This window comes from Ursus arctos, unplaced genomic scaffold, assembly GCF_023065955.2.
Source record: "Ursus arctos isolate Adak ecotype North America unplaced genomic scaffold, UrsArc2.0 scaffold_1, whole genome shotgun sequence".
Classification (NCBI taxonomy): domain Eukaryota; kingdom Metazoa; phylum Chordata; class Mammalia; order Carnivora; family Ursidae; genus Ursus; species Ursus arctos.
Window position 1 is genome coordinate 10,357,476 of NW_026622763.1, and position 22,430 is coordinate 10,379,905.

Below are 22,430 nucleotides of genomic sequence, written 5' to 3' on the forward strand. Positions count from 1 at the left end.
TCTGAGCTCAGAACCTGACACACAGGAGTAAATGAACGTATACACAGAGCACAAAACAGAAGGCAGGGGGAGTGGTGGTATGAAAGAAACCATGCTCTTATGGGCTTATTAAGAATAAGAGTCTTTTAAAGTAAAATGATCTCTCTCCAGTGCTTTACACCCAAGCCTGACCTTTTACGTAAATAATAAGCATAGATAAATCGTGGCTGTTTTTGATACCTGTCTTCTCACACGTACACAGTATTCACCCTTGACTATGCTGCTTGGGGTCCCCGTTTTGACTCCTGAAAGGATTAATACATCATCCCAGTCTGTGCCCCCATAGTGTATGCGTTGTATTCACGAGCATGCTGGCCAGGTGATGGGGGCGTGAGCTTACTGAATGAGACACCTAGACTTTGGTCAGTGCTTTAAAGAGATAGCAGGCCCTTCCAGGGAAAGTTCAAAAGGCCTTTAACAAGAAGGAAAGAGAACTTTGAGAATTCAAGAAAGTAGGGCGTCTTTAAATAGAAACCTCTCCTCAGGAAGACAGAATGAAATTCAGTCCATCTGGAAGTGTTGAACACCTGGTAAGTATCCAGTCTTACTGTGTGCTTTGGGGTAAAAAGGAAATGCCCCAGCCCCTGTCTACTAGGCGTTTGCAGCCTGTTTGGGAAGAAGGGGACATATGAAAATGTCGGCAGGAATGCAAAGCAACTTACAACAGGTGCCAGCAATAGAGGAAAAACTCTAGGAGTTGAGGAAAAAGATCTTTCTGCTGGTCACAGAAGGCACATGGTCACCCACGTGTGTTTGAGGGACAGGGAGTTTTCTAGTTTAGCAGAGGAGAGCTTACGGAAACATAGGAGATCAGCAGAGATAACTTTATAGTAGTTGTTATGGCGATCATGATGATATCCTGTATTATAAATAGAGAGGCACCAGGCTCAGCTAACACCCAGGGAGTGTGACTCCATGCCAGGGCTCAGATTCAGTTCTGGAAGATGACAGACCGCCAGCACCCCATCCTCCCTGTGCCCCGTGAACCAAGGGCTGAACTATTAACGTTCCCTGATCTCAAAAAGACACTTGAAGTAAATTTTTAATGAACACATTCTCCTTGCTAAAAACAGTACTGTGATGCTCATTGCAATTTTTCAGTATAAAAAATATGAAGAAGAGGGGCGCCTGGGTGGCACAGCGGTTAAGCGTCTGCCTTCGGCTCAGGGCGTGATCCCGGCGTTATGGGATCGAGCCCCACATCAGGGTCCTCCGCTATGAGCCTGCTTCTTCCTCTCCGACTCCCCCTGCTTGTGTTCCCTCTCTCACTGGCTGTCTCTATGCTGTCGAATAAATAAATAAAATCTTAAAAAAAAAAAATATGAAGAAGAAAATAAAATGACCCATAATCTTAGCACCCCAAGATAGTGAGTGAACATTTCGTGCATTTCCTTCCAGGTGTTTCATAGTGTGGAACTTCCACTGCTAATGCAGCATGACCAGTCTTAGTACCGATTTTTAAATGAGATGAATTGAGCCCCCTTGTGGGGGATTTCCCTTTACTGTTCCAAGAACAGAGCAGACAGGTGAGCCCTGTTCACAGGGTAGCACAGCCCCGGCTGACACAAGGCTGGGCTGTCTCTTGTCCCGAAGCCATGACTGCAGCGCCCCGAGATCTGACCCTGCTCCTCCTAGAGAGAGGAGCCAGGGTTCTGGGGGGCAGTGCCTCAGTCAGGGCCCCACAGTGACCTCGTGCGGTCTGTGTGTCCTATCCTCCCTGGCTTGTGAGCACCGACGTCTTAGCCCACTCCTGCCCAGATCTAGAAGATGCCTTCAGATGGTCTGTCTGCTGTGCGTGTTGGTCAGTCTTTGCTTCAGTCATAAGAGCACTGGGGTGATTGAAGGCTGGAGCTGATAACCTTGGTCTTGTTGCTGAATTAAAGACAGAGCTGACTTATTACAAATAGCAGAATACACAAAGCAGAGAAGAATCTGGGTGGAATGACCAGTCCAGGGCAGGCAGTAGGAAAAAAGTATTAGATTTTCATTACATTTCATAAGAAAATGCATACATGTTTACAGCCTGGTGTCTTTGTTGATCATTTATATATGTATCCCTGTGCTTTTAATAGGAGTCACTGTCGTCTACTGAATATGTAGTACATTTTGATTCCACTTATCAAATGATATTTGTGAGGTATCCCCATCTTACAGATGAGGAGGTGGGCGTTTAGCCCTTGTGAATGGTGTGGCTGGGGTTTGCCACCTAAGTCCAGAGCCCGTGCTCTTTGTTCCTTGCTGGGTTTTGCATTTCGCTTCTACCTTTATTACAGAGGGCTTTTGCGGCCCTTCTGGTGGCCTCTCGTCCGATAGGACTAATACTTAGTGTATCCTAGCTCATCGTGACCTCTTCAGAGGTCAGGCTGCTCCTTTGGCCGTGACGTGGCCGTTTCATGCACTTCCTTCAGAGTGCAAGGTGAGGTGATACCAGCACAGATTCTTGGAAAGACAACTTTCCATAAGAATCTCCTCACAGGAAAACCCAGAGAGTTCTTTCTGAGCCTCCCCAGCTGCTTTGCAAGTAGGTGCTTCCATGGGATCCCAAGTATTGAAGCCGTTCTGATTTTTCTTCCAGGCTTCTCTCTCGTTGTTTTAATTACGGATGTCCCATAGGCTGCTAGAAAGCGTTTGTATTTATTTTTAAGTCCTGCTCTTCTAGGACAGAGACTCAAATTTTCCTGTCTGGGAGACTCTCCCAAGTGCTTATTAAAGCAGCTTGCTGGGGGACGCCTGGGTGGCTCAGTCAGTTAAGCATCTGACTCTTGGTTTTGGCTCAGGTCATGATCTCAGGGTGATGAGGTCAAGCCCTGTGTCAGGCTCCACGCTCAGCTGGGAGTCTGCTTGAGAGTCTCTCTCTCCTGCTGCCCCTCCCCACCCACTTGCACGTGCACTTGCTCTCTGTCTCTCAAATAAATTTTCTAAGATTTTTTAAAAATTTATTTATTTGACACAGAGAGCGTGCACAAGCAGGGGGAGGGGCAGAGGGACGTGGGGCTCAATCCCAGGACCCTGGGATCGTGACCTGAGCCGAAACCAAGAGTCGAACGCTTAATTGACCGAGCTGCCCAGGCACCTTATCAAATAAATAAATTAAAAAACAAAACAAAAAAGCCCCACCCCAAACAGCTTGCTGTGTTCCACCACCCACCCACTCCCTCCCCCAGTCTCTGATTGAGCCAGTCCGGGTTGGGGCCAGGGAAGTTGCATTTCTAGCACATTTTCAGGAATGCTGCTGCTGCAGGGGGAGACAACACTCGGAGAAACACTTCCAGGGTTTCTGGTGGAATCCCCATGCCTGCCTTCCCATGCCCCCCATCCCCTGTAAAATTACTCTCCAAACCACTTTGCTTTTATTTCCTTGTACAAAATTAGCCAGAGGCATCAGGTGAAGTCTGTGGTCTGGCTTCCGAAGTTAGGCAGCAGTGTGACTTGGTCTTTGGGAGCTCACTCATGTGGGAATGTGGTGTTTCAGGTAGTGAGAGCGGCCGAAGAGGCGGCGTCCACGCTGGCCAGCTCCATCCACCCAGAGCAGTGCATCAAAGTCCTGTGTCCCATCATCCAGACAGCTGACTACCCCATCAACCTCGCCGCCATCAAGATGCAGACCAAAGTTGTCGAGAGGATCGCCAAGGAGTCCTTGCTGCAGCTCCTCGCCGACATCATCCCGGGCTTGCTGCAGGTGGGCCCTCCCAGCGGCTGGCCGGCGCCTGTCTGCCCGGGGCTGTGAGGCCGGGAGCAGGCGCTGCCCAACCCGGGCATGTGGGAGCTTTGCTGTCCTCATTCACTCAAGGGGCAGGGAGGAAAAGGCAGGCGCCGACCTGTGCTTTTAGGAACCTGTGCAGCTGTATGGCTTGGACACCCCACACCTTCTGTTTTCTAATGCACCCTCCCCTGAATGTAGCAGGAAGATCTTTCTGGCAGATTAGAACTGTGACTCCCAGAATGAGCTTTCTGTTTACTATAAATATATTTTGGTCATTTTTGTTGTTGTTTATTCCTTCAACAAACCCTTATTGCACATCTGTGGGCCCCAGCCCTGGGCAAGGTGGGCCATGAATCAGATACGGGTCCTTGCTCTCCTCTCCAGCAAACCCTTACTGAAGAAAGCCTTCTAAGCGTGAGGCATTGCCTTAGACTCTGGAAGAGAAAAGATGTTTTGTGGTGCTGCGGCATGATCCCAAGGGTGGTTCAGCGTGCCGTGGCACCCAGTACAGCCGTGCAGGCGGCTCTGGATGGGGGCACAGCAAGCAGAATTACTTTAGGTGCAAGTGGAGGCCGAGGGGTGATTTCCGGGCTTGGGTAGCGGAGAGAGAAGGGCTCACTGAAGGCCGGTTTAGGGTTGGACCCTGGAAGGAAAGAGTGATTTCAGTGGGGAAGGTAGAGAAAAATCAGCTTCACAATTTAATAAATACTGCTGCTTGCTGAGCACTCGGCTTAGGAATTTAAATACAGACTGAAGAATCCTTGGGGCTGCTTGGAGAGCAGCAGGTAGTCCTATTTGAATGTGGGGCAGGGACCAGGCTGACAGGTAGATCGAGGCCCGGTTGTGGAGGCTGCACCTCTCAGGCTGCGGGTCTGGACCTTCCCCAGCCATCTTTGGCTGGCACAAGGTTCTGCCCACAAGAGTGAGGGATGCACTTCTCATTTCTTAAAAAGCATTTTCACACAAGATTTGCTTTACCCCGGGGGGCACCTGGGTGGCTCAGTTGGTTAAGCATCTGCCTTCAGCTCAGGTCATGATCTCAGGGGTCCTGGGATCGAGCCCCTTGGCTCAGGGCTTCCCTGCTCATCAGGAAGCCTGCTTCTCCTTCTCCCTCTCGCCCCCCTCACTCGTGCTTGCACACTTTCTTTCTCTTTTTCAAATAAATGAATACAATTTAAAAAAAGATTTGCTTTACCATTGGGAGAAACGTGAAAGAATCTAGCAGTTTTCCACCCGTAGTTCCTCTCCCGTTCTCTGTGGTGCGTGTCTGTGTTGGGTGGCGCTGCTGCGACGGCTGTGGTAAAGCAGCACCCCGTGCACGGGCAGACCCCTGTGCCACTGGCCAGCCTCCTGCTTCCAACCCCAGGATCCAGCTCGTTCTCGACACTGTCAAGTTTTGACCTCTCTGGGTTCAGTGGCAGATCTCAGGTGTGCCGTGGTGGTTGGTGACAAGTCCACGGGTGAACTGTGAGGGCATTTGTGGAAATGTGGGTGGCACATGGACTGTGAAGCAGGTCTTTGATCTCGTTTCCTTTTTGTGTCCCCTCTGACTTTGTAGGGTTATGACAACACCGAAAGCAGTGTGCGTAAGGCCAGCGTGTTTTGCTTAGTGGCAATTTATTCCGTAATTGGAGAAGAGCTGAAACCTCACCTCGCACAGCTCACGGGGAGCAAGGTATGTATAGTGTTACATGGGCCCATAGCACCTGGGCTCTGCCAGCCATCATAAATCTGCTTGGCCACGGTTCTGGCCTCCAGACAGCCAGGGTCCCTCGTGGGCATCCACGGTCACGATAGCAGGTTCTTGCCTGGTGCTTGCCGAGTCCCGGATGCCGTTGTCTGCACTCCGCGTGTGTTGATGCATTCGTTCATAATAACATCTTTGTGGGACAAGGACAGTTATCCTGCATTTAACTGCCCAAGGGCACACACAGCTCAGCTTTTCCCTCACTTTGCTACCTCTCATGTTCCTTTCAGAGTTTTCTAGAATCGGGGGCCGAATGTGGAACAAAAGGCCTATTAGGCTCATTGCAGCTGAGAGTGGCTGGAGTGCTTACTGGTTTAAAAATAAACTTAAAATCTGAAGAGCCTGCCAGGTGAGAGCAGGTGGATGTCCCAAGCTCTGGCAGGAGACGCAAGGGTGGGAGTGGCAGCTTGTACTCCTGGGCCTTGCAGGCCTCCGGTCTGGTGGTGAGGCTACTGCAGGGACTGCCCGTGGGGGAAGCACGTCAACATGGAATTCAAAACACCCTGGCAGTATTCTGGATGAAAAACTGTGGAGCTAGAGGTGCCTCATGTGCTCCTTATGAAAGAAGGAATCAGCAAGTAATGCCCCGTTTCTTTCCAAATAAAGCTATTCCTCTGACATTGCTGGTGAGCGTCACAACCAGAGCCTTGCTTCCCCAGAGTTCTAGCAAAGCCAGCTTGCCTGCCTCTGTCCAAGCAGGACTTGCCCCTCAGCACCATTGACACTTGGGGCCACTTTGTTGTCGGGGTTGTACTGGGCATTGTAGGAAGGTCAGCAGCATTCCTGACTGCCGTCTGTACCTTCCAGTAGCACTGCCACCACCGGGTGTGGTAATCCCCGTCAAGCCAGATGGCCAGATTGCCCCTGGGGGGCAGGTACCCCCTGCTTGAGAAGCACTGATCCAGGAGGAGATACTTGACTCCTCTTGCAGACAGAAATAAGCAGCTAGGTCAGAATGTGTGAGTGAGGCGGGTGTAGATAAATGATTTGGGGGCTCTTTGGCCTGATTCCATTTTCCACTTCCTCCTTTCCTTTTCTCCCACAAAAAGGTTCCTCACTGATCCCTGCCCTCGCCACGACCCGAAAAACACTGAGCCAAGAGTCACCAGCAGTGAGGACTAGAAGACAGTATTCACAAAGGGAATTCAACTTTTAAAATTCATCCCCAAATAGTATTAGACCCTGGTTTTGTCTGGCAGTTTTCATTTTCCTCAGTCAGGCAACTGTCCCATCGTCTTGTGTGATCCCTCTACTAATGGACTGAGAAGATAAAGGTGTTTTCTCATCCCTGTCTGGCCGCTGACCTGCTGCTGCTCCTTCCGGTGGTGGCCTTGGTCCAGTTACAGCTTGAGTCTGCTTGGGGCTGAGAGAGGCTGAGAGAGGCCGGCCCACACACCGTTCTCCTTCAGTAGCCCAATTCAACCTCTCCCAGTCGTTAGATGTGATAACTCCGGTCTGTTAATATGAACTGTGTAGACTCATAGATACATCTCCACCACCAAAAGTCAGTAGCTGACAGGGTGCTAAGTCTGTTCGAGTAGAAATAAAAAGAATTCCTCTTTCTCTGTTGAGAAAGGCCCAGTGCAAGGACACGGAAGGAATGCGTGTGGGGCATTTTGAGAGTGTCCCATCGCTGTGGCAACACCACCATCTTTGGGGTCAGACAACCTGCCCTCTGGTCTCTGTCCCCCACTTCCTAGCTAGCTGTGTGACCTTGAACAAGCTTTCTTTTTCTGATTTTTTTTTAAATTATGGCAAAATACACATAACATACAATTTGTTATCTTAACCATTTTTGAGTGTACAGTTTACCGTTAATAAGTACATTGTGACCATCACCTCCAGAACTTTTTCATCTTGTAAAACCAAAACCCTGTACCCATTAAGTAATAATTCATCATTCCCTCTTCCTGGCCCCTGGTCACCACCATTCTATTTCAGTCTCTCTGAATTTGACTGCTCAGGTGCCTCATAAAAGTGGAATCATTTGTCTTTCTGCGACTGGCTTATTTCACTTAGAGTAACGTCCTTGAGGTTCATTCTTGTGGTAGCATGTGCCAGAACGCCCTTCCCTTTTGAGGCTGAATAATAATCCATTATATGTACATATATCAGCTTGCTTATCCATTTTTCGGTAATGGACACTGGTTCTTTCCACCTGTGGCTGTTGGGAGTAGTGCTGCTATGAATATGTGTGTACAAATACATCTTTGAGACCTGACTTTCAGTTCTTCTGGGTTATCTATGCAGGACTAGAATTGCTGAATCCAATAATAACATTTCCACAGTGGCTGTGCCCTTTTACAGTCCCAAGAACAGCACCCAAGGGCTCCAGTTCCTCCACATACTCAACCAGCATTTGTTCTTCTCTTCTTGGTGGTAGCCGTCCCAGTGGCTGGTGGCCGTATGTTCGTTGGCTGCTTGTATCTTTGGAGAAATATCTACTCACGTCCTTTGTCTATTTTGAATTGGGTGGTTTTTTTTTTTTTTTAATTGTTGAGTTTTAGAAGTTCTCTGTATATTTTGGATATTAATCCCTGTGTTTTGATGCATAAAATTCTTAAATTTTCTTGAAGTCCAATTTATCTGTTATTTTGTTGCCAGTGATCTTGGTGACATATGCAAGAAATCAGTGCCAAATCCAGTGTTGAGAAGCTTTTGCCCTATGTTTTCTTCTAAGAGTTTTATAATTTAACTCATACCTTCAGGTCTCTGGTCCATTTTGAATTAATTTTTGTATGGGATTAGGTAATGGTCCAATCTCATTCCTTTGCATGTGGATATCCAGTTTTCCGCGGCACCAGTTGAAAAGACTACCCTTTCTCCATTCATTAACTGACGATTTTATAACCTGCTACTTTCCTAAATGTATTAGTCTTAACAGGGTTTTTGGGGGGAATCATTAGGATTCTCTACATATAAGATCTTTCATCATCTGTGAATAGAGACTATTTTACTTCTTTCCAGTGTGGAGGCCTTTTACTTTTTTTCTTGTCTAATTGCTCTGACTGGAACTTCTAGTACCAAATTGAATAGAAGTGGGGAATGTCAGCATCCTTGCCTTGTTCCTGATCTTCGAAGAAACACTTTCAGTCTTTTACCATTGAGCATAATGTTCACCATAGGCTTCCCATATATAGATTTTGATATGTTGAGGCAGTTTCCTTTTATTCCTAGTTTGTTGAGTAATTTTATAATCAAAGGGTGTTGAATTTTGTCCTATCATCAGTTGAAATGCTCATGTGTTTTTTTCCTCCCTTCCTTCTTTAATGTGGCGTATTATATTGATTCAGTTTTCATACGTTGAGCTATCAGTGAATTTTAGGAAGAAATCCCACTTGGCCATGGGGTATACTCTTTTTAATATGCTGTTGAATTCAGTTTGCTAGGTTCTTCTTGAGGATTTTTACATCAGTGTTCATAAGAGACATTGACTCATAGTTTTCTGTTCTTGTCTTCGTCTGGCTCTGGTATTGGGACTGTGCTGACCTTACAGCATGAGTTTGGAAGTGCTCCTTAATCTTCGATTTCGTGGAAGAGTTTGAAGAGGGTTGGTGTTAGTTTGCTCAGTGTTTGATAGAATTTGCTAGTGAAGCCATCTGGTCCAGGGCTTTTCTTTGTAAGAAGTTTTTTGTTATTGTGTTTTTGCTTTTGTTTTACTGTTCTGGTCAATGAAAGGAAAACTTTATTGAGGTCCCAGGGCCTCAGGGCTCTGGCAGGAGGTGGCCCTGCGGGCAAAAGAAGAGCCGGTGGGTGGGGGGGTCTTATTTGATCTTCTTGGGGCACAGGCTGTTGGTGTGGCGACTTCCCGAGGCAGGTGACTGTGGGCGTGCAGCCAAGCGGAACGCTTGCAGCAGATCATCTTGTCACAGCTGTATTTCTGGGCCAGCTGGCGGAGGGAAGGCTCGATGGTGCCACCCTGCAGGAGAAGCTCCAAGTACAGGGTGGCCTCTTTCTGAATATGGTAGTCTGAGAGAATGCGGCCCTCCTCCAGCTGTTTACCCGCAAAAATGAGATGCTGCGGGTCGGGCGGGATGCCCTCCTTGTTGTGGATTTTGGCTTTAATTTTCTCAGTGGCGTCACTGGACTCGACCTCGAGAATGACGGTCTTGCCATCAGGGTCTTCACAGAGATCTGCATCTCTGTGTCTGCCACACGGGGCCGCTGCCACCTGTGAGAAGATTTTTTGATTACTGATTCAATCACCTTACTAATTATAGGTCTGTTCACATTTTCTCTTTCTTCATGATTCAGTTTTGGTAGGTTTGATCTTTCTAGGAATGTGTCTGTTTCATCTGGGTTATCTGATTTGTTGGTGTGCATTTATTCATAGTGTTCTCTTATAATCTTTCTTTTTTTTTTTAAGTTTTCATTTATTTGAGAGAGAGAGAGCATGAGCAGGGTGAGGGACAAAGGGAGAAGCAGACTCCCCGAGGAGCAGGGAGCCTGACGTGGGGCTGGATCCCAGGACCCCGGGATCATGACCCTGAGCCGAAGGCAGACGCTTAACTGGCTAAGCCACCCAGGCGCCCCTAATCTTTTTTATTTCTGTAGAATTAGTAGTAATGTCCCACATTCGTTTCTGATTTTAGTAATTTGAGTCTTCTTTTTTCTTAACAGCTAAAGATGTGTTGATTTTGTTTATCTTTTCCAAGAACCAACTTTTGGTTTCATTGGTTTTCTTGGTTGTTTTTCTATTTCTTTTATGTCTGTCCTAATCTTTATTATTTCCTTCCTTCTGGGTTCAATTTATTCTTCTCTGTCTACTTCCTTAAGATGTAAGTTAGGTGACCGCTGCGGGCGCTCCTGTGTTAGCCTAAGCATTGCGGCCGCACGTTATCTTCTTTGCGCTGTGCCTGCTGCAGCCTGGAATTTTGGGTACGTTCTGTTTTCGTTTTCATTTGTCTCAAGATCTCTTCTAATTTTCCTTGTGATTTCTTCTTTGACCCATTACCAGGATGCTGTTCAGTTTCCACAAATTCGTGAATTTTTCAGTTTTCTTTCCGTTACTGGCTTTCCACTTCATCCAGTTGTGGTCCGAGAAGACGCTTTGTGTGGGATCTGTCTTTGTAAATCTATTGAGACTTCATTTGTGGCCTCACAGACGGCTGTGCTGGAGCTTAAACTGTGCGCTTGAGAAGAATGTGTGTTCTGTTGCTGGGTAGAGTATTCTGCACGTGTCCATTGTGGTGTGCAAGTCTTTGCTTTCCCTGCCTTCTTTCTGGTTGCTCTCTCCATTCTTAAGGGGAGTCTTGAAGTTTCCAACTGTTACTGTAAAACGGTTTCTCCCTTCAATTCTCCTTATATTCTGCTGGCCTGGTACTAGATACTGAAATGTCTGTACTTGGTGTATCTTCTTGGTATATTGAACTCTTATGAACATATAAGGACTTTCTTGGTTCCTTGTAAACTTTTTTGGTTTAAAGTCTATTTTGCCCAATGTCATGAGCACAGCCACCCCTGCACTCTCGAGTACAGTTCGGATGGGGTGTCTCTTCCAGCCTTTCACTTTCAGCCTCATTGTGTCTTCCCTAAAGCGAGTCTCTTGTAGACGGCATAGAGCGGGACCATGTTTTCCTCACCCATCCTGCCCATGTATCTTTTGACTGGAGAGCCTCACCATAGCCATTGGAAGTAACTACTGGGGAGGAGAGACTTCGGTCGTTTGGGTATATGTTTTCTATATGCTGTAGAGCTGTCTCTGTCCTTCATTTTTCTGCATTACTGTTTTCTTTTGTGTTTGATTTGTGTACTGAAACGTTTCTGTTCTCATTTCTTTCTGTGTGTATTCTGTAGCTATTTTCTCAGTTGCTGTGGGGATTACATCTCATGTCTTAAGGTTATAATAGTCTATAATTTGAATTTGTCCCAGCTTACGGAGCACGTGGACCCCAGCCTTTTCATCTGTAAGACGGGAGAACCTGTGCTACCTCCCTCAAAGGGTCTTTGTGAGGCTCAGCTCCTCGTGAACTGTTAAACACATACACGTCATTAACTCTCTAACCATCTTTTCCTTTACTTGCACTTATGTTCTGGACTTCGCTAGCGGGTACTTCATTGGTTTTCTTTTCAATTAACATATAGTATGTTATTAGTTTCAGAGGTAGAGGTCAGCGATTCATCAGTCTTATATAACATTCAGTGCTCATTACATCACGTGCCCTTCTTAATGCCCATCACCCAATTACCCGTCCCCCCACCCTCTCCCCTCCAGCAACCCTGTTTGTTTCCTATGATTAAGAGTCTCTTATGGTTTGTCTCCCTCTCTCATTTCGTCTTGTTTTATTTTTCCCTCCCTTTCCCTATGATCCTCTGTTTTGTTTCTTAAATTCTACATATGAGTGAGATCATATGACAATTGTCTTTCTCTGATTGACTTATTTCGCTTAGCATAATAACTTCTAGTTCCATCCACATTGTTGCAAATGGCAAGATTTCCTTTTTTTTTGATGGCTGTGTTGTATTCCATTGTATATATAACTACCGCATCTTCTTTATCCATTCATCTAGTCAATGGTTTTGACTGCAAATGGGTACAACAGTGTTTAGCAACTCCTTTTTACCCAGCCTTTCACAGAAATAGAACTGTCCTGTCTCCTAGAACATTTTATTCTTCTTTAAAAAGTCTTTGATTCAACAAGTATGGGTTAGGAAGCTGCTCTTTTTACTATACCACTAACGTATGTGGGAAAAGCAAAACCTCATCCTGCCCTGGGGTAGCATAAAATGTACCTGGGGACAGGACTGACACAAAGAGGCCTTCAGGAGTGACCAGCATGTGGCTGACCCAGTGACTGGGTTGCAGGCCCGCTGGAGCAGGAGGAAAGGCGGAGGCCTCCTGGAGGAGGCGGGACTGAACTGGGGGGCTTGGCAGCACAGGGCTGAGCTGCAGAGGGAGAGAAGCAGGAGCAAACTGCCGGAGGGGACAGCAAGAACAGCTCGGGTAGGAACAGGAGAGGGGTGTCCGGAGGACGTGGTTTCTGAATAAGGAGCTACTGGAGGCACGTGGAAGTGTTCTCATTGTTCTTCATTTTGCAGGAGGGGAAGTTGAGGTTCAGAAAATGTTTTGTCCGAAGTCACACAACTAGTTAATGGTGAAGTTGGTTCTAGAACTGTGTTAGATCTCTTGAACCTCAGGCTGGCACTTTGATGGATAGGGTTTCCCTCGAACCTGGTCAGCCCTGGATATAGCACTCTGAACCTTAGAACATCAGACCTCCCATGTAAAATGACGGTACTGCCCTCATGGGGCGCCTGGATGGCTCAGTCCATTGAGTGTCTGACGTTTGGTTTCAGCTCAGGTCATGATCTCAGGGTCGCAGGATTGAGCCCCACATTGGGCTCTGCACCCAGCAGGGAGTCTGCTTGAGATTCTCTCTCCCCCTCTGCTCCACTTGTGCACATTCTCTCTCTCTCCAAATAAATAAATAAAATCTTTAAATAAAATAAAAGGCTTAAGATTTTAAAGGGGAAGGAAAAGCACCTGCGCTGTACTCGCTCAGTTAAAAAGGCTAAGGCCGCACTACAGGTGCTGGCGTGGGGAGACCCCAGCGCTGGACTGTGGAATAAGCAGCAGGCCTCAGACTGCTTACTCCCTTTGTGCAGAAGCACGCAGCACAGCCGTCCATTCCTTCTCTGCACGTACCTTTGAGTGATAGGTCAGGGACTTCGCCTCTCCTGGGAGCTCCGTACACTTGCTGTTCTGGTTCCCGCTTGTCACTGGGGGGCCTGCTTTCTCATGCACCACACGCTGAGCCTCTCTTCTTGGGTCCCCCTGGAGACCAGCCTCGTGACCTGCTTAGAGCAAGGCCGGTAAAGAGCTGTGGGTAGGAAATATTTCATAATTCCCTCAGTCTTATAAGGTGTGTGTTACGTGCATATTTATGGGCATTCCATTTCCACAAATACTTGTTCTTTTTGTTCTTAATATGACCAAGCCAGGTGTCAACATAACATACTAACTTAGTAGCATTCAAGAAGCATTTAAGAACCTACCATGTTACGCGCTGTTTTACGTATTCGGAGGGTCTTAGGGGGCTTACGTTAAAAGCAGATAAGATCTCGGTTATGAAAGCCCCTTGCATGGGGAAGCCCCGTGAACTGCAGCACGGGGCGGCACGCGCAGAGGCGCAGTGAAGCACCCATGCCCCGGGACTGAAAGAAAGGAATGGCTGCATCCCGATGAGCAGATGAGGGTCGCCTTTGTGCACGCGGCCTTTCCGATCGGTCTCTGATGTCACAGCACTACAGTAGTCTTGAGGGGGCCAAAGTAGGGGTGGAGAGAGGAGGTGTGCTGTGTGGAAGGAGCAGCTTCGACAAAGGAGTGAAGGTCAGAAGACTTAACGCGTAGCCTTGCTGAGCCTACCCCGTCCCTGTGGAGCATGAGCCCACGCCCTGCTTTCCGCGCCAGCTGCGTGAAGCCGTTGGCGACAGTCACCCCGGCACGTGTGCCTCTGCCCTTCACGAACCTGCTTCCCCGGAGCCCTTGTGGCCCACCTGGTTAGAGTAACACTTTTCATTCTGTTCCTGAGACCCCACTGCACTCTCTCTCCCCTAGACCCCGACCTCCTCCCCTTGCTGTGGCCCTCACCCCTGCCAGATGTGTGCTGCCCTCAGTAAATGCTTGGATGATGACTTTCTCAGCTAAGGAACATGCTGTTTTCTTTTCCTTTTTTTTTTTTTTTTAAAGATTTTATTTATTTATTTTTGAGAGAGAGAGCACGAGCATGCATGGGGGGAGGGGTAGAGAGAGAAGCAGACTCCCCACTGAACAGGGAGCCCAGTGCAGGACTCGATCTCAGGACCCTGGGATCATGACCCGAGCTGAAGGCAGTTAACCGACTGAGCCGTCCAGGCACCCAGAACATGTTGTTTTGTTATTGTCACCTGGTTTTTTTTCCTTGTCTGTCTGGTTGCTTTTCTCCCGCTAATGCGTTTGTGTCTTCTCTTTGCAGATGAAGCTACTAAACTTATATATAAAGAGGGCCCAGACCACGAACAGCAACAGCAGCAGCTCCTCCGACGTGTCCACACACAGCTAATGGCAGCGCCAGAGTCTCTTTGTGTAGCCCTAGAAGCAATCGGTGGTGCCTCTCAGAGACCTTCCCCCATCCTCCCCCTCATCGGCTGCCCAGTCAGTACCAGGAGGCCCGCAAATATTTATTACAATCAGTATTTTGGTCCCTTCCAGCTTTTGTGTAGAATCTTACTGGTATTGAATGTAAAGGAAGCAAGGCCTGTATTGCAGTCTTCGTACGAAACAAATGGAATAAGAAAAGAGCCATACTTAAACACGTCTTGTACAGCCTGCTGAGATCATAAAACCATGTGTGTGGGGTGCAGTTTCAGAACATCAGAGCTCTCTAGCCAGCGCTTGGTAGAAAGGAGCATTTCCTCGTAGTTAATAACATTTGAGGAGGGTGTGTTAATTTGTGCTGCTCTCTCATCTTTGCTCGCTTCCTTCTGGATATGGCCTGTGATGCCAGGAAAGGGCGGTATGTCTTTCAGTTGTATTGTGAGACCCACTAAGAATGTGAGTCAAGTCTTGGCAAGAAACAGAAGCCTGAAGATGGTCTTGTAACAACCACGTGGGATTTTGCTTGTACACGATCTGGACTGGGAGCCCCTTCGAGGACTGGCTCCCCGTCCCCTCTGAACACTCCACTCGCGCTCTCCTCCCCGTCCGGAGCTTCCAGTTGAAAGAATTCTTTCTTCCATTTAAATCCAAACACAAAAGTCAAGGTAAATCTGTAGCAGCCGTTCGTGGGCGCCTCACGTGGCATTTCATGCAGCATGGAAGATAGGCGAAGGTGCGCGTATGTGTGTGTGTTCCACTACTCAGCTCCTGGGGAGGCACTGTGTTAACGGGGCTCTGCAGTGACCCTGGTGCTCGGTGGTTGGGATTTTCGGGTTTAGCGCCATCTCGTTTCCTCCCCCGCAGCCTGTGCCTACGCTGTTCAGTTCTGGAGTGTTCTCGGTCAGTCTGGCCAACGGCAACTCTGCCATCCCAGTTTTGACTTCTCAGTTTAATTTGGGTGTAAGATCAAAGAAGAGTACAGAGAGGCCAAGTATCAGAATCTTCTCTTTTTTTTTTAATTTTATGGACAAAAGTATTTCCTTGCTCATCTATTGAAATAGTCCTTGTTTAAGAAAGCAGTAATTTAGCGGCTGGGAAATTGCAGAAAAACAGGATTTGAAACCTGGTTTTAAAGTCTGTTTCCTTTTCTTCAGTGAGAAATTATCAGAGAAACTACGCTTCTTAAAAATTTTTCTTAAGGGTTTGATTGCTCCAGTAAAAAAGAACTATAGATTTGGAATCTGGTTAAATACATTTTGAGTAAAATTCTTAAAGCCAAATGGAAATCCTTGATGCCATCATGAAGACTTCTGTCCCCTGTCCAAATGGGACTGCTTGTTCCCTCTGAAAAATGCCTGCTCTGGTGGTATTTTTTAATGAGGTGTCCGCTGTTCCGATGCAGAGTCCCCTACAGTGGCAGCACTCAGAGCAGAGACTGAGGGGTCAGCGCGGACATCCATGCCCCCCTCCACTCTGGCCCTCCAGCCTCGTGGGGGAGCTGCGACACTGTGGCACACAAGCTCCGTTTCATTCAGAGTTTACTCTCCATACTTCATCTGGAGCTAGGCACTGAGAATGATGGTCCAGGAACAGTGAAGCCAGTGTGCCTTCACTGAGAGAGAAGGAGAGAGAGAGAGAGAGTGTGAGAGAGTGTGTTTGTGTGTGTATGTGTAGGGGTATCTCACACATGGGGGGGAAGTACCCCACCGCTGCTGTTGAAGGAACTTCAGGGGTGCATTTTAAGTGGTTGAATATTATTGACTTATTTTTGGCTCAGAGCATAGCAGGACCAGGCCTTACTTTCATTGATAAATACCGTTTGTTAATATTTCACTAATGGGATTTCCTTTTTACACTCGACAAGTGAGTCAGGGCACCTTTTGATTACTCCCCTGTTGTAGACACGTGCGCTCTGGCTAGGTTATTTATGAGTTCTTTTACACCTGATGTGTTTGGAAGGACCTTCCTCCTTGAACTGACTCCCTGGTCTCCTGGTCCCGCCACCTGCAGTTGGGAAGAATCTCGAACATTGCCGAACGTCCTCAGTACTCACAAAGGGCTAGCCTTGAATGTCACTTCCCCAACCTTCAATCTCCCGACCTAGAGAGAGATACAATCACTTACAGGTCTCTTGGCCTCAATCAGAACTGCTGCCCTCGTCGTCGGGGAGACTCGCATGCCGCCACCACCTCACGGGGAGGGAGCCGCGCCTGCCACCGCCCTCCCGAATCCCGGCCAGCAGCCGCTGCCTCGCCGCCTCCGCCTCCTCCCTGCAGGCCTCCTGTTCGGCCAGACACCACAAAGAGCAGAGCACCCAAAACTGCAAAACTGTGTTTGCCTCCCCTGTTCACCCGACCGTCCAGGACCCCGAGGAACCCTCCCGAGCCTCCCTCCGGCTGGGGCGGCTTCCCTCCCGGCTCCTGTTTCCGAGGGCGCGGCCGCGGGCTGAGGCGGAGGGCGGCTCGCAGCTTCCTTCAGGTGCGCTGTGTGCGCTTGGCCGCCGTGTGCGCTTGGCCGGACCACGGACAGCCCGGGACTGCCTCTCTGGCTCCCCGCCGGCTTCCCCCTGTGCAGGCGCTGCAGCCCATTCCGGTCTCATGAGTCTTTTTCTCTCCCTGCCGCCCTTTATTTATCAAGCCTAATACTACACGTTAACAGCAAATAAGAACTTTGTAGAATCCACCGGGACTTTGCTAACAATGATGTTTGGAAATGAAAAAAAGAAACGCTCTGAAAACTATCAGCCACCAAAATAGTTTTGTCGGCACTGTGTTCACACGCATGGTCCCCACACCCCCAGGTTGGGTTTTTTGGGTTTTGTTTTTGTTTTTTGGGGGCTTTTCATGTTACATCCATATCTGTATTTATATCTTATTTGTTTCACTTTCAAGTGTATCATGGCAAATGTACAGATTTTTTTGTTAATAATGTGCTAGGATTTGCTAAAAAAGAAAACGAAAAAAAAAAAACCCTTTTGAGTTTGCCCTAGAATAAATGAGACTTAATTCAGTTTCCTGCATTAGAGCAGTCTTTCCTCCGGGGACCCTGTAGATAGCTTTCTCCTCGATGTCAGCAAGTCACTCTAGGGGGAGTGTCGCACTGCCCTGGGTGCTCTCCGGAGCTGCCCCCTTGCAGCGTGCAGTGGGAGAGTTGGGCATCAAGACCCAGGTGGGCTGTCTGAGCCAAGAGAGGTTAGCTTCCAGGAATTCAGCTTGGGCTGCTGCTGGGAGCAGGCTGGAGCTCGGGGAGGGCTTGGGGGGGGGGGGGCACCTGGCAGCCCAACCGAGCATGGACTTAGGAGGAATACATGCAGGACTGACCAAGGGCACCAATCCACTTTTTTAAAAGCTTTTACTAAAAAAAGATTGGGAGCTTTCCATTGTTTACCGTGAGGCACCTCAAGTACCACCACCCCACGACTCTGAGCCCGCTTTCCCAGTGGCCCAGCACCTCCTTCCCCTGTTTGACCGGAGACAGCAGCGTGATAGGATTACAAATGCCCGGGCTCACATCCCAGCTCCCACCCTCCTCAGGCAAGTCGCCCCTCTTCCCGGCCCGGTGGTTCCATTTTTAATGTGGGACAAGAACTACCTCCTGGCAGGGCTGTGAGGGTTGGTGGAGATGATGTCAGTGAGGCTGCCGGCCTGAGTGAAGGCCGCTGACGCCCCTGCCCTCCCTCCCGCAGTGGAGAGGGAAGTCGCCTGGTGCAGCCACCCCCGCAAGCCTGCAGGCACACTCCATTACTCATTAGCGAATGTGGAAAACCACTGGGGGGCACAGACCACAGTCCTTTGGGTCTCTAACCCCTGGTGCCATTGCCCTGCCCTTACCAGCACTGCCGTCTTGAAGAGGGTCACGGCCACGGTTGCAGGGTGGGGGATTCTGAGGCCCACTGTGGTCCACAGCTCTTGGCTTCAGAGAATCTGATTGGTCTTCTTTCCAGAAAGTGCACCTTTCCACTCACTCAGTTTTGCACTCATAGAAGGTTCCAGGACCCCCTGAACCTGTCCAAGTTTCCCAAGGTGAAAAGCTCTGACCTGAAGACCATATATGCTCTTGACATTCTTGGGTCATTCATGAAGGTGGGGGGGGACGTGCAGCTGACAGCATTAATACCACTTGTCTGGCATTTAGACTTGGGAGAATTCTCATCTGTAGCATCAGACTGCTTTTTCCACCAGTTCCATGATGCAGATAAGGAGCGTGCTGTCATGTTCAATTGCCGGATGAGGAAACTTGAGTCATGAGTCACAAAGAAAAGCCCCAGCTAGACGGTGACAAATGTTGGGGCAAGACCCCTGTCTAGCAGGTGTCTTCCCAGCCTCCCCTGTGTCCCACTCTTATCATATGTTTCCTGGACCCACAGATGGCATGTGGGAGTCCCCCGGAGGGCTGGCGAAGCAGCCTGCTGGGCACCAGCCCCTGAGCAGTAGACTCTGGAGGACTGGGGGGCGTGGAAATGTGCATTTCTAACAAGGTCGGGGGGAGGCCGATGCTGCTGGTCTGGGGTCACAGCTTGAGAACCACTGCAGCGCCCTTCGCTGAGAACAGGACGGGCGGTTTGGTCCCGAGCTTTTGGACGATCCTGAGAGAAGCTGTCGCAGAAAACATGCCTGGGCTTCAGCAGGACCGGCCGGGCCAAGGCTGACATCAGCGGGAATGATGGGGACTACCTTAGCCTCCCGACTAGGACTTTCGGAAGGGAATGGGGTGCCGGTAGCAGAGGGAAGCCAGGAGTGTCCGGGGCAAACAGGACATTCACCCCCCTCCCCCACCCTCCCCACCCCCCACACGGAGCAGAACGTTCCCCGCTCAGGGGAAAGCTCTTCCTGCAGAGCCTTCGCGCAAACCGCTCGGCTTCCTCCAGTATTTATTAACTCCTGCTTCAGTGGCTCCCGGCAAGAACGGACAAAGGTCATGTGAATGGGCGTCTAATCCCGGATTATGTATTTAAAAAACATGAAAATGCTTCCACCCCAGTGCCCTCCTCAGACCGCGGGCCCGCTGCCAGCGCCGCGGCCCCGGAGGTGGACCGTGGGGGCGCAGCGTCCCCGGGGAAGGTTCCCTGCCCTGCCGGGGCCCTGCCCGCCGCGGCCCTGCCCGCCGCTCTCCCCCCGCAGCCGTGGCTCCGGGTCCGGCACCCGTGAGCGCCTCTCCCCGGGTCTCCTGCATCCCCGTCTGCGGGCCTGCGCGGCCTCCTCCCCAGCGGTGCGATGCCACGCTCACGACACCCACGTGCCTACGGAGCCTGGCGGGGTCGGCCCCCCGGGTGCAGGAAGTCCGCAAGTCTGGATCTTGAACCTCGAGGGCTGCAGGGTCTATGACTTCCCCCGGGTGAGTGCAGCCTAGAATGAGCTCAATTTCTGACTCTGCAAGAGGAGTGGAGGTGTGAGGGGTTGGTTGGGGTGGGGGTGGCGGGCCCGCTGCTCCTTGGCCCCACAGCATCTCCCGCCTCCAGGCCTCTCAGGCGCCCTCTCCGCAGGGCTCTACTCCTCCCCCCACACCTTTCCACGCCTGCTGTGTCCCCACGGCCAGGCCTCGCGTGCCCTGAGCGCCGGCTTCACACACCGACGGCCTTCGTGTTGCCTCCGCGCGGACGTCTCAGGGCCGCTCAGTGTGCCCACGTCGGACTTCCCAGCTGGTCTCCAAACCCGCTACGCTCCGTTTGGTTACTTTCCCCAGGCAGATGCTAGTGCCGGGCCCTTCCCTCATCTTGCCCCCCACCCCCCTTCAGCTGCCAAGTACAACGAGCCCCGCCTCCACAGTGGGTCTCGCAGGCTCCCCCTCTCTTTCCTCTCCCGAGGACCACGGCCTCTGGCCTCCCCTGCACGGCCAGCCGCACAGGGGCTGCTCCAACTTCTCCTGCCCCTCCCTCCGGCCCTCTGCCCTCGCTCTTGAAGCTACATGGCCCGCTTGGGATTTTTAAGAAGGTTCATCTGATCCGTCATCGCTTTGCTTCAGACCTTGCAGTGGCCACACACACACACACACACACACACACGCGGATAAAATTCGAAAATCTTGAGCGCCGCCCACGAGGCCCACCACCCAGCCCCTGCGCACCTCCTCAGCTGTATCTCGTATCACTGGTTCCCTGCCTCCGGGCCTTTGCATTTTTGTTCCTTCTGCCGAGCCCACTCCCGGCCCCTCTGTGCACGCGCACACACACACACCTAGACACACACTTCCCTTGGCTAACTTTTGCAGGTACTTTATGTCTCAGCGTAAATGCCAGGTCATTACTTCCTTGGAGAAGAATCTCAATTAGTCCCTTTACTTTTCTTCCCTAGCAAGTTCGTATGTGTTCGTGTGATTGTCTGTTTCACCCATACCTGTGGGAAGGCCTGTCTCGTGGCCGTCTGCATTCCAAATACAGCCCGTGTGCTCGTTCATGGTGGGTGCTGGATGGATGGATGGATGACCAGTTTGCAGTTCCTCCAGTAGCCTGTGATCTCAAGGGCATGCCCCATGACCTAGGGATTTTCTGTTTCTTCAGAGGCCCTGCCACGAAACCTAAGAACACAGCCGCTGCGGCTGCACCACCTGGGTTCCAGTCCCAGCTCTGCGTGCCCTTGAGCAGGTCTGTAACCTTTCCTCTCTGTTTCTTCCTCTGAGTGGGCAGAGCGCCAATAGTGCCCACCTCGTAGGCTCTCTGTAAGTCACTTAAAAATAAAAAGTGCCCCAGCCCCTACCTGGCATGTTGTGTTAGCCACTACTTTTGAGTCAGTGGTCAATTAAACCAATTAAGTGAGGGAGTAACCTTGGCCTTGGAGTCAGGCCTGGGTCCCAACGCTGTCTTCTTCCATTTCTCCTCTGTGCAAACTCAGCTGAGCCTTTTGGCTTCCACTAACCCAAAAACGTTGAGAAGCGGTATGACCACTGTGGAAAAGTTTCACATTCTCTTGTAAAGTTAAAGATTCATGGACCTTCCAACCCACCCATTCCACTCCTGAGGCATGCCCTAGACAAACCTAGACGTGAGGGTTTTGGAGGACACATGCAAGCGTCGGGGCACCATGATTCCTAATAGCAAGGCAAGGCACAGCCCAAAGCGGCCCTACCAGGAGGGAGGACAGAGGCTTTGGGGACATTCCCATGATGGGGTCCGATACAGAACTGCCAACGAATGCACTACGGCTGCGTTTATCTACACGGATAAATCTTAGGAACACCGTTTTAAGGTAAAAGAAAGGTCCAGAAGGATGTGTAGAATATCTTACCATTTTCTGAAGTTTTTAAAGGTGAAAATGACCCAAACTAAATAACCGTGTCTTTTAGAGATACATAGGTTGTATTAAAACTTTACAAGGTAAGTAGATCTAAAACCAGTTCAGGAGAGTGGGTGGTCGTTTGGGGGGAGGGGCAGGTGCCGAAGCAGCAGCTGTTAAAACCCGCTCTGTAAAAGAGAGTATTTAGGAAGAGTTTAGCAAAGTGAAAGCGAGGAACTTGTTTGACTCTGACGATGACTGGTGATCACAATGCGGTTTTTAGATAGCAAGTGATTATTTCATACCATTTTAAGAAACGGGCTTAGGGGCGCCTGGGTGGCGCAGTCGTTAAGCGTCTGCCTTTGGCTCAGGGCGTGATCCCGGTGTTCTGGGATCGAGCCTCACATCAGGCTCCTCCACTATGAGCCTGCCTCTTCCTCTCCCACTCCCCCTGCTTGTGTTCCCTCTCTCGCTGGCTGTCTCTCTCTCTCTGTCAAATAAAATCTTTTTTTAAAAAAAAAGGGCTTAAATGTCTTTTATGATTATCAGAGACATTTATAAGAATGACATGCTTTTGCACTTACGTTCATGAAATGAGCTAGACCTAGTTTTGTCTGCTTGGGCCATTTTCGAGTTTGGTCTCCATTGTGTATTTTG

At 49.7% G+C, this 22,430-nt stretch overlaps 1 protein-coding gene and 1 pseudogene across 22 annotated transcripts in view; one reads left to right on the forward strand and one right to left on the reverse strand.

Annotated features, from left to right (window-relative positions):
* The window catches only part of CLASP1 (cytoplasmic linker associated protein 1), a 265,789-nt gene extending 248,215 nt beyond the window's left edge, over positions 1–17,574 (forward strand). For all 22 annotated transcript variants that reach the window (XM_057317072.1, XM_057317077.1, XM_044388297.3 and 19 more), the window contains 3 exons: positions 3,512–3,718; positions 5,301–5,417; positions 14,444–17,574. In XM_057317072.1, coding sequence (XP_057173055.1) covers positions 3,512–3,718; positions 5,301–5,417; positions 14,444–14,530 — 411 coding nt within the window. In that variant the 3' untranslated portion in view covers positions 14,531–17,574. The remainder of the gene's footprint in view (positions 1–3,511; positions 3,719–5,300; positions 5,418–14,443) is intronic.
* LOC113263470 (uncharacterized) lies at positions 9,175–9,629 on the reverse strand (annotated as a pseudogene).
* Positions 17,575–22,430: the final 4,856 nt, after the last annotated feature.